The following is a 12431-nucleotide window of genomic DNA, read 5'->3' as shown; positions in this document are numbered from 1 at the left end:
AAATCTCATATTAATAATTTAAGTGATTCATATTCATCCAATAAAGAACAGCTGAGTTTTGGTTGTTTCAGATACTTACACTATTTCTGCCACTATAAATTAAAGCATGTTTTCTTATTCATAACAATTATACTCATTAGAAATTCCTTTGACCCTATTTTTACATAAACACATAAAAATAGAAGCAATCATAAAATACTGTTATAACATGATGATTTTTATTTTTATACTATTTTACACAAACAATTAGAATTTGAAAGAAATAATTGAAAGATCATTTTAATTCAGTAGTTGGTGTACTTTGGTTAAGCAAGTTGCAAGCAGAGGAATTAAAAATAATGTTCAATGGGCAAGGGTCTGATTGTTCATACTTTGTAGTGCTGATAATAAATCAAATGGTATGTCCAATTTCTTTGTAGCTTTGCTGGTGGAACATGGGATTGGGAATATTTAGGATTTGCATCACCTGAGGTAATTGTTTTGCGGGGGTTTTGTTTCGTTTTTTAATTATATTTTTCCTTAGTGATATCTTGCTTGCATTTCCACCCTTATCTATTCTAAATCCTACTGAGATCGTTGGCAATGTTTTCTCTTTCTTATATAATAAAAATGCCTCAGCAGAGCCTGCATTTAGCCATTTGTGGTATTGGATTATCATCACATTGTTAAATGCATCCCCCTTTTTATTATTTGTAATTACTGAACAGTCACAATTAAGGCTAACATATAGCATATATTTTGGAGTGTATTTTCAAATTGGTTAATGAGTATAAATTTTATTAGAAATGCATTTTTTGTCATAATCTTGTTTCAGTCTGAATCTATGAAAAACCTGCACAGTCTATTTTTTTAAGTTACTGCAACAACCTGATTGAATTGATTTATAAATCAGTTTCTAAGGTGGAAACTTGACATTAATAATGTTTATGCAGAAAAAATGCTTTGCTTAGTTGCTTTCTGCTCTTTAAGATTTTCACCCTCTTCTTGGTTGTTTTTGTCTTGATTTTTTTTTTGTTTTTGTTTTTTTTTTAGTTGTTATTGATAGATTTTAAGATACAAATAGTCTAGGGGGTGCCTGACTGGCTCAGTCACCAAGAACTTTATTAGTTCTTGGTCTCGGGGTCATGCGTTCAAGCCCTGCGTTGAGTGTAGATATTGCCTAAAAATAAAATCTTTAAAAGTAAATAAATAAAATGCAGTCTAAAATACAAACACTACAAGTAGCAATTCCCACAAATAAGATAGAGTGAAAATCTTAATCACATTGCTATTTTCTGAGATTTAAATTGCCACTGTTCCTGTTGAGTCTGATTTTAAATGGTTTTAGCAGTTATCTCTACTTCTGTCTCTCCTTCCTTATTCTTTAAAACAGTATACTATCTGGTGTTTATGTTACAATAACCTTTTAACTTAGTTCTTAGAAGGGAGCAGGACAAACAGTGAAACCTTATAATTTATAGCCCATTTGTTGTCTTCAACTGAAGGAGAATGAAATTATCTAGAAATGACTGTGGATTATTTAAAACAGATACTTTGTCTTTTCAGCTACTGAGGATACTTGCAATCACCTTGTGGCCTGTTGTATTGGTAGATATATCTAAGAAAATACTGACTTGAGAAAACAATTTGTGCTTTGAGCTCTGATATGGAAAATTTTTAATTCACTTAAATTGCATAAAGACTTTAATATATTACTGAAACTGTTATAAAATAAATTATCAACCTTTTTCTATGCTATGCTTATTCTATTACAGCTTTGAGGATGTTATGGAAAATTTCTACCTAAAAGCATGAAAAACATGCTTCAGTTATGAAAAAAAGAGTACTAAAGATTTCAGTATTTCAAGGTAGAAAACAATTTAGCTTTATTTGAGCAAAAATAAAACCTTTACCAATGTACTCATAGTCATGTACACATCTCTTGTAGCTTCTAGCTCTGACAGTAACTTTAGGAATCCTAAATATTTGTCCTTGAATATTGAGGACCTACTAATGTGACTGGCACAGATTCATTTTGTAAAAAACAGGAAAGCTTGCTACCTCACATGTGAATATTTATGAATAAAATTATCGAGCTCTTGTTCTCCAGAGATTGACAATTATGAAAGTATAAGTAACATTTCCTTCTTAAATTTATTTTTATGTGTTCATAAGTTTTATAAGAATTTTTTTAACTACTTTTATTTTTCTTTAAAGTCTTTGACACATTGAAACACCAAGCTTTTATGTAAACCTTATTGCAAGTCTAAAGAATTACTCTACAGTGTGAAACTCTAAAATTCTGACTATCAAGTAACTGCCAAAATAATATCTTTAAAAATTAGCTCTTTGCCTTCATATATACTTTGGAAAAAAAAAAAATTAATGTTACCAAACTTCAATAGACTTTTAGGTTGAATTTATATTTTTTCAGTCAAGTTAATTCCATCTTTCTCCTTTTTTAATTAAATTGAGTCAGTGACAATCATAAGTATTTTGTACCACTTTAAAGGCAGTGGAGCCCAGAGGAAAGAGCATAGTGTTAAAGTCTGAGGGACACCTGAATTCAAGGTCTAGCTCTGGAACTTATTACACGTTAGGCTCCCCATTCTTCCTTAATTTCTCATCTGTAAAATATGGATGACAGTATCTACACCATGGAAGTTCTAGAAGGATTAAAGCATCTCTTTAAGTCACTGATAAATTTGGTGCTCAATAAATTAGTGCTCAACAAAAAGCTCCTAGCAGCTTTTTCTCCTATAAATCTTAAAATTTCTCAGTCTTGTCTGTAACCTTAACACTCTTCAACCTTTTGGAGTACAACTAAAGCTTTTTCATATGCTTATATAAAAATCTAGGAATTCTTAGAAATTTTCAGATAGGTTTAATTTTATGAGATCAATTTTTTTAAGCCTGTTGCATCATGAGAGAATGCTATTGGGTTTACCATCAGAGTAATTATAACAAGTTTCTTTTATGGTTGTTTTTAAAAAATGTTTTTTCATGTTTTATTTATTTTTGAGAGAGAGGGACACACAGAATCTGAAGCAGGCTCCGGGCTCTGAGCTGACAGCACAGAGCCTGACACGGGGCTCCAACCCACGAACTGTGAGATCATGACCTGAGCCGAACTCGATGCTTAACCCACTGAGCCACCCAGGCACCCCTCTTTTATGGTTGTTTTTAACCCAAATTTTAGTTTTCTTAAATTGGAAATATGTGTATTATGTGATTAGTAATAGTTTACTATTACTAACTAATAGTAATAGTAACTAAACTAATAGTTTATTAATTCAGAATAACTTTTTGTACTGTATTTGAGTGTACAAAGGAAGCAAATTGTCCTTAAATATAAACCTTGAACTGAAATAAAATTTTCATGCCATCTTTGGCTAAGAAATGCAGTGTTCCTCAGTGGTCTAGTGAACCATGATGACACATAATAGTTATCCAGTTTGGGATCATGGGCCTCCAGCAAAGGAAGAACTCATACCGCAGCTCAGCAGTAAATTTTAAAGAACCTAAATAATCCCTCTGAGAACCTGTAGGATCTTTCTTGGTTTCTAACCTGGTAGGATGCCTCCCATTTCATATTGGAGTCCAACTGCTTGTTTACATAAATGGAGTTTAAATAAATTTAACCAGAGTAGTGTGATGTGAAAGTATTATTTATGATGTAAAAACTTGTCTTTGTTTTTATTCTAGTACTTTCACAACGTAAACATATTGAATATCCTAGGGTAACCAGGATGATCATAAACCTGAGTATATTTGTGTTTATCACTGAAAGATTCTATAATGATTCTCAAAATCAGCCTATTTGTGCTAGTGTCATGCACACTGGCCTCTCTTTTAATCTCTTCCGTCACTAAAACCTGGAAAAGTATGTGTATACCCAGATAGTAGCAGGTGGTCCCAGGTTCTGCCTCCACCCATACCTTCATCCTTCCCATATGCCCTCTGCCTGTGTTGTAGATAGCCCCACATATTAACTAATATAGGAAGGAAGCCAAGTAACATCTTATTTTAAAGCTAATTTCACATTTTTCTTTTAATCATTTAACTTGTGAGTATGATATGTTGTAGTCCCAAGGAATGCAAAATCTCATAGTCTGATAAGCAATTGGTAGTGTACACTTTTTTCTTTCCCCCTTTCTGTTGCATATATCACAGTCACTTTTTAAAAACCAGACCTCCAAGAGCCTAGCTTATATTAATAAAAGCCTAACATATTAGCAAAATCGTTATGGTGTTAAACATTATGTAACAAGACCCAGGCATATGAAAAAGGCTCAGTTCTGCCCTGGCATTGGAGCTTGCAAGTATTCCCAATTTATCCAGGCAGTTGTAATGACTATTTAAAATTTTTCTTTTTCCATTTTACCTTTTCTGTTTCCTTGGCATGGCAAAACCTGAAGTTTCTTTCGTTAATGCCAAGTGACTTTATATGTATATAAAATCACACATTCTTTTTTCCTGGAAAAAAAGTGTGTGTTTTATTTGCATTAAAAAAAATTGCATGCTCTTCTGTATTTTATAACCTTTGGTTTATGCAGGAATATGCTGAATTTCAGTATCGGAGGAGGCACAGACAACAACGCCGTCGAGGAGATGTGCACAGTCTGCTCAGTAACCCTCCAGACCCTGATGAGCCGAGTGAAAGCACTTTAGGTAAGCTCTTAAGTTGGCTCGGTTTTAGTCTTTTTAGTTCTCTTGAATTTATTCTTAAAACTGGCAAATTTAAATGTTTGTGAAATAGTTTGTAGTGTAGATATATAATCAATATGCAGATGCTTTGAATGTCACAGGATACATAAAACCAAAGAGGTTAAGAACATGGGCGGTGGAGTGGCATCTGGGTGGCTCAGTTGGTTAAGCATCCGACTTTGGCTCAGATCATGATCTTACAACCCGTGGGTTTGTGCACCGCATTGGGCTCTGTGCTGACAGCTCAGAGCCTGGAGCCTGTTTCAGATTCTGTGTCTCCCTCTCTCTTTGCCCCTCTCCCACTTGCACTTGCTCGCCCACGGTCTCTTTCAAAAATAAATAAACATTAAAAAAAAAAAAAAAGAACATGGGCTGTGGAGTCAGCTGGAACCTGCATTCATGACCCCTTCTCTATGTATCAGTGTAAGACTTCAGTCAGGTTGACTTAACTTCTCTAAGATTTAGTCTCCTCATTTTAAGAAGCAATAAAAACAGTGCCACATTGTGGGCTCATTGTGAGCATTAAATGAGATAATGTGTATAAAACCCTTAATTAAGCACTAGTAACACCTAGAGAGCACTTAATAAATTGTAGCTGTTGATCAGTTACTGTGTTCATGGAATATTTTCCTCCTAGCTTCACTTCTCCCGTTAACATTCTTTAAAAGAAAATTTCTGAAATCATTTAAAATTTATTTTTTAATGTTTATTTTTGAGAGAGAGAAGGAGTATGTGAGCAGGGGAGGGGCAGGGAGAGAGAGGGAGACACAGAATCCAAGGCAGGCTTCAGGCTCTGAGCTGTCAGCACAGAGCCCCTATGCAGGGCTTGAACTCATAAACTGTGAGATCATGACCTGAACCAAAGTCAGACACTTAACCGACTGAGCCACCCAGGCACCTCTAGAAATCAATTATTTTGATTATCAACTTTTAAATGTTAAATTCTTAATGGAAAATCTTCAAATTCTTATGTCAGCAGATCATATTTAATAAATCAGGATCAATGAACCTAAAGATTTGTTCTTCAGGCTATTGTAATTCCAAAATTCTTTAGTTTTAAGAACTTTGAAAACTAAAATACCTTTGTTATTGCTTAAGAAAACAAGAGTGGTGGTAGCACTTGCATTTATGAATAGAACCATATGTAATGCAAACAAAAACGTAAAGAGCAATCGTGTTTGAAGTGGTAATATTAGATATATTTTGATGAGACATATAGGGAGGAGAATCTCTGAAAGATTAAGTGAACATGTGAACACAGGCTTTCACCAGCACTGAAAGACAAATTATTGACTAAAATAAAAAGATGTGTCGGGGTTCCAGGATGGCTCAGTCCACTGAGCATCTGACTTTTTTTTTTTTTTTTTTTAAGCTTATTTATATATTTTCAAAGAGACAGCACATGGGCATGCACCTGGTAGGGGCAGAGAGGGGAAGACACAGAATCTGAAGCAGGCTGCACCCTGTCAGCACAGAGCCCACCACCATGGGGCTCAAACCCAATGTGAGATCATGATCTGAGCAGAGATCAAGAGTTGGACATTGAATCTACTGAGCCACCCAGGCGCCCCAAGCTTCCGACTCTTGATTTTGGCTCATGATCCCATGGTTGTGGGATTGAGCCCCGCATTGGGCTCTGCGCTGAGTGTGGAGTCTGCTTAAGATTCTCCCTCTCTGTCCCTCTGCCCCTCTCCCCTGCTTGCTAACATAAAAATTAAAAAAATAAGTGCAAAAAACATGTGTGAAATCTTGTATGACTGAATTGTCTCTGGTTCCACTTGCTTTGAAACAGACATCCCAGATGGTGGCAGTGGCCGCAGGCCGGGTGCCTCTGTGGTAAGTTCCGCATCTATGAGCGTGCTGCACAGCTCTTCCCTGCGTGACTACACCCCTGCCAGTCGCTCTGAAAACCAGGACTCTCTTCAGGTAGCCTTTGTGGGCAGCCTCATTGTTCCTGTTTTTGCTCTTTCTCTGTTTAGCCTGACTTCCTATTTTTACTTTATTGCTCTTTTTCTTCCTTTCATTAAAAATCTTTGTTTCAGAGATGTACTACAGGAAAAGATTCCTAAATGTCAGAGTTATCTTAAGGAATTTTTTTCTCTTTAGCATGGACAAGGAAAAAATTAAGATTTGAGTAGATAAAGCAATAATTCTGTATAAATAGAGGTAGTATTATTTATCTGGTGAAAGAATAGTTGGTAAACTTCATTAGGTTAAATAATTTTTCCTTTTAAATTTTAAAGTGATTTAACTTTCTGTTGCCTCAGGCTCTGAGTTCCTTGGATGAAGATGATCCCAATATACTTCTTGCAATACAGTTGTCATTGCAAGAATCCGGGCTGGCCATTGATGAGGAAAATAGAGACTTCCTCAATAATGAAGCATCCTTAGGAGCGATAGGCACCTCTTTACCTTCCAGACTAGACTCGGTCCCCAGGAACACAGATAGCCCTCGGGCTGCACTGAGCAGCTCTGAGCTGTTGGAACTTGGTGACAGCCTCATGAGATTAGGAGCAGAGAGTGACCCATTTTCAACTGACACTCTGAGTTCACACCCTCTCAGTGAGGCGAGAAGTGAATTCTATCCCTCATCCAGTGACCCTGACTCAGCTGGCCAGGATGCCAACATCAATGACAATCTTCTTGGCAACATCATGGCTTGGTTTCATGACATGAATCCTCAGAGTATCGCCCTGATTCCTCCAGCAGTTACAGAAATCAGTGCAGATCCCCAGCTCCCCTGTGTCAAAGATGAATCAGAAGGTAAGAGGGATGTGGAGCTGGTGCCACCAGAAGATTCAGTGTTTCAAGATGCCATGGTCAGTGAAGGTAGAGGAACCCAAATAGAAGAAGAAAATCCTTTGGAAGAAAATACTCTGGCTGGGGAAGCAGCATCTCAAGCTGGCATTAGTAGTAATGAAGCAGCCAACAATGGGGATGGTTCAGATGCTTCAAGCCAAACACCTCAGACCTCAAGTGACTGGCTTGAACAAGTACATTTAGTGTGAACTGCACACCTCTGGGCTCTAAATGAATCACAGGTACAGATGGTATTCTAGTGGAGTATGCTTTGTAGAGACTTGATCCACTTAATTCCAACTCAATTATAAACCACTGACATTAGTATTGAATACGAAGGAGTTCCCTTGAATGGTAGCTTCATTTCTGATTTTTACCTTAGAGGGAATTTCTTTTGTATTTAATTGGATAGCTTTTCCCCTTTGTGCTGACAAAAAAGAAGAGTAAGAGAAACACAAATGGAATAAATAGGCTAGATTCCACATTGTGAGAAAATGCAGTCCTCTGTTTAGCCTAAAGTCAGCGATACTTAAATTGAATGTTTAAATTAAAGGCTTACTCCCTAATCCTTGGGTGGTTTTTTTCCTCTTTTAAAGAAAAAAGTTTTCTTCATTTTAGAAGTTATTTTGGACAGATCTAATAACATGTTGTTCCTCGATCTCTGTGCTCTTCTATAACTTTATTCCTTTTTGTCTGAGCGGTGTGAATTGAGGTATCCAAGGCATCTCTTTAGTGCTACGTCTACCACGGTGTAGTTTTAATATTCACATGAATCAAAGATTTCTTTTCATGTCTATTTCCAGTCCACTTGTGCCAAACTGACTCGTGCACTAACAAGGCGTTTAGGTGTGTAGTGTCCTAGAGGGCTCCAGAGTAGTCTCAGCCTTCTCGGGAGTTAAAGGTGCCACTTGGTACCAGAATATAATGGGCTTTTGTTGCCATGGAGACTGCATTTAAATAAATGTAGCCTGTAGCTTAAGTTAACTAAACCTAATGCTGCTGTTAAAAACAGTTTATTTTAATATTAAAATACAGTTGATTAGCAACAGCGGTGCTGTATTTTAAGAGACACTTTATTGGAAGTGCAATCATAGTTCTTTGTTTTCACACTTTTACAGTGCATTCTAATTACTAATGGGTGCAATTACTTTTAATGGTGTTTTATAAAATAGAAAAAAAGTGGAGTTTTCATGAGTTATAGTAAATCCCACAATTATTAAAAAATTTCAATGAAACATCCTGCGCAACATGTTACCGTGCCTTTGCCTAACTAAATGGATAGTTGCCAGTTAAATAAGTGAGTAATTGAAATTTCAGTGTCTCTTCTGAAATAACTATGCTATGAATTGCAAAGACCTCCATAAAACCACCCATGGCCTTGCCTTTACAGTAAATGTAACAACTAAATGTTCAATCGGTTTGTTTGCCTAAATAGCAAATGCTGACATGTGTTTGTTCTATTGCACAATACTCATTTGCTGTGTGATTACTGTTTAGTGTTGAAAAAAAATCAACTTCCTAGTTATCAGTGTCTTACTGTGAAGAAAATACTGGTCTTAGTTGTAATTAAGATACAGTGATACAGTGTGTAATTAAAACTAGAGTAAACTGTTGGAATGGCTGTTTTACTTACATATTATCAAAACTAGCGTAACATAAACAAAATAGATATGCAACACTCCATTTAATGTTTTGCCAGATTCTTACCAGAAATCTACAGATACCAAAATTTCAGTACTGAGTTTGTACAGGCAAGTCCTGGGCTGGGTAAAAGGTTACATTAGTATGGATATCCATGTGAGTTGTGATTACGGTTTTTTTTCCTCCAAAACCTGTTTCTGAAACTCTTGTACTTGGAATTCATATGGCTAGGACACTCTATTAGAGTTCTTAATATTCCCCGGGTTCCCTTAGAATAAACTGTGTGTGAATCGCTCCTAGGCCATGGATATCAAAGGTCCACATTAGCTTTTATTTCCCCGGTCTTCAGAAACAGTGATATCAATCCCCAGTAAATTAGTTGGGGAAAATACTGACTTTGTCTACAGTGTATTACTGTATATTCAACTGAAACAGTCCATTAAAGGATTTTTTTACAAATTTATTTTGGATTAAAAATATCAACACCAATCAGTTTTTAGACGGAGTTGTAACTTTTCAATAGAAAGAGTCTTTGTATCACATTGAGGCATCTTGCGAAGCTGCAATAAGGTGAGAAAGAGTGCTCTGTGTGAAGACAGTGTATGTGATGGGTTCTGGTTCCTTGCGCCTTGTGCAGTACCCTTTGTTTCTGTGCTATCTCCTGAGCATGAAAAATGATCATTATTCAATTTGTATTTCCTTGGTACATATTTTAAAAACAACACAGTCATTGACTTTACAGTTCAGAAATAAAGTTTGGCAAAGCCTATTTTGTAAACAAGTTAATTTTATAATGTAAAAAAAAAAAATTACTCTAACCTTGACTTGTTATTTGCACTTTCATAGTCTATACTTGATACATTCCCACTTTATATACAGTAGGATTCTACAAACGTGTAGATGTTTGGCCAAATGAATGCTGTTAATATGTAAAATTCTTTGATTAAACATTTATTACTTAAACTACTTCACTTTTGTCTCATTACATTATAGTCTTTGTTTTAACCAAGTCAGGAAGCTGATTTTCTTCAAATTAAATTCTCTCCAAAAAAATTGGGATTAATTTGGTTCTTACATGTAACTAATTAGTGCATAATATTTTTTACACTAGCCCACTTACTATTTTATACCCCAAAGATAAACTCTGAAACACTGCATGACAATGTGTTAAAACATTGTGACTTCAGTGCTTTTATTTTCATCACTTTCAGGAGAAAAGTGTTAGGATTTTTCCTTGAAATCTCTAATAGAAACACACAGGAAAAGATAGAATTTTAAGGTGTTTTGTGAAACTGCTTAGGACAGGAAAAAGAGTTTATGCCAAATGAATAGAAACACCATCATTGCATTATTCTATCTCCTCTGAGTTACCAAAACAGCCCTTTGCATCTGAACTTCAGGCTTTGTGGGGTCTGCCAGCGATAACTAGTCATGTATTTATGTTTTTCATTGTGTGACTCTGAAGCTTAACCACTAATGTCCATCTACTGAATGATTCTTCAGATGTTGTTTATTGCAGCCACCGATCTCATTTTTGTTCTCCTTTTAGTTCTCAAATGTTGTTGCTTATTACCTGTCATGAATTAAAAGCTGAGACTTAACTGAAGTTTGCTTTGTAATTTTAAAACAGTAACAGTTAGTATATCTCTGAAGAGTAAAATCTTGGAATCTAAATAACAAATTTTGGGAGTCTTTTTAAGGCTGAAATAAAAACTCTGTAAGAAAAAAAATTGTCACATGCTCTACACTTGGGCTGAGTTATATTATGTCAGCCTTGTACCATCAGCATAATTATTGGGTCTTCTCCTTAGCAACGGTATATTACTGCCTTGTCAGTCATCACCCTCTCACCAGAATAGATTTCTTTCTAGAAAAATGTAAGTGGCCATTTCCAGACTATTATGTGACTGTCCTTATTTTAGAAACTGGCAGTAGTCCTAATTCTTAAAGAGAGATGGACCAGAAAAGTTTTCTTTAGCTCTCTGTCCCACTTAGGACTGACAGGTGGCTGACATACTGAGTGGTGGGCACACTTTTAAAGGACTTATCCTTCTTCAGTTTTTGAAACTATAATTTGAAAACATTCTTGATTAGGCTACACATCATTTTGTAGCCACCTATTGCCCAAGGGCCTAGCCTGCACAGGGCGTCCACTTACAGAGAGGATGAAAGAGAAATACACGAAAGAACAAACAAAACACAATATTGGAAAAGCTGTCAGACAAGACTGTCCAGTTCTGTTGCACCTCTTCTGCACCTACACACTTTGCTGGGTGGGCCAAGACCACAGGGCTGACAACAGTTTTGCCTGGGTATTTCTCAGGATGTATGTAGTTAGTAACCTTGAGGACAGGGAGCAGGCCTGCTGTAAAAGTGGATTCCTCACCCTCAGTGTATCTCAATTGCATGCTTGACATCTCTCCGGGCCCAGTGCATTGCCCATGTGGATCTAGGGACAATGGGAACTGCAACAAACATGCTAATGTTCATTCTGCAGGCTGTGTTAAGAATGCTAAATAAAATCCTTGACCTCTGACCCAGGAGTCTTGTGTCTTCTGTCAGCAGCCATGATACTGTGACAGGTCAACTTACTGGTTCTTACTGATAGGGTAAAATCAAATCCCAGACCTGGCAATTTTGGCTATGGGGATGGAATGCTGACAGAAACATGATTTTTCTGGAAGAGGAACCATGGGCCAGATTTGGGAATATAAGACTCACCAGAATCTACCTGGTAGTGAATGCTCTCACCCAGGTGACAGGTGGGGGGTGAGGGAGAAAGGCTTCCCTCTGTCCTACTTACTACTGAACAGAAGTTGACCTAATGTTTAAAGGCTTAACCATAAAAGCTAGGATTAAACAAGCTGCCCAAATGGTACCTTGATGGCTGGTGATTCCTGCAGGAAGGCAGAGGAAGGAATATTTTCATGACAAGCAATCAGCAATTCCTGTGACCCTATCTGAAAGGTTATATTGCTGTAGTTCCTGAGTCAAGGAGCCCCCAAACATAAAATAAATGCTGTCAGCAATAAGAAACTTGCTTTTTGATTGAGAGCTTTAGGTAGACCAAAAACTTTAAAGGTTCGTTTGGTTGGGCTGCAAGCAGTCGTGACACTGTTCAACTGCAAAAGTGCATGCAAAGCCTTGCCTGAGAGTGTAGAGCAGGCGGCCCTCACAATGTGGGTAAAACACATTGTGGCACGTGGAGAAGAAAGGAGCCTCTGGGCCCTGGTTCTCTCTGGATGCTGACAGGCATCACCACTGCCATGGGAGAGCTAGTTGGAGCACTGACCCTGGAGTGAGGG

General features: G+C 36.8%; 1 protein-coding gene across 3 annotated transcripts in view; it reads left to right on the top strand.

Moving 5' to 3' along the window:
- The window catches only part of ANKIB1 (ankyrin repeat and IBR domain containing 1), a 144789-nt gene extending 134697 nt beyond the window's left edge, over positions 1-10092 (top strand). For 2 of the 3 annotated variants that reach the window (XM_058725115.1, XM_058725116.1), the window contains exons 17-20: positions 420-471; positions 4536-4650; positions 6479-6612; positions 6954-10092. In XM_058725115.1, the coding sequence (XP_058581098.1) occupies positions 420-471; positions 4536-4650; positions 6479-6612; positions 6954-7694 (1042 nt within the window). In that variant the 3' untranslated portion in view covers positions 7695-10092. The remainder of the gene's footprint in view (positions 1-419; positions 472-4535; positions 4651-6478; positions 6613-6953) is intronic. The other variant, XM_058725117.1, reaches the window with a different exon arrangement.
- The last annotated feature ends 2339 nt before the right edge of the window (positions 10093-12431 follow it).

The sequence above is a fragment of the Neofelis nebulosa genome, chromosome 4 (assembly GCF_028018385.1).
Source record: "Neofelis nebulosa isolate mNeoNeb1 chromosome 4, mNeoNeb1.pri, whole genome shotgun sequence".
Lineage (NCBI taxonomy): Eukaryota > Metazoa > Chordata > Mammalia > Carnivora > Felidae > Neofelis > Neofelis nebulosa.
Note: the sequence above shows the minus strand (reverse complement) of the source record. Positions and strands in the feature narration are given on the sequence as shown.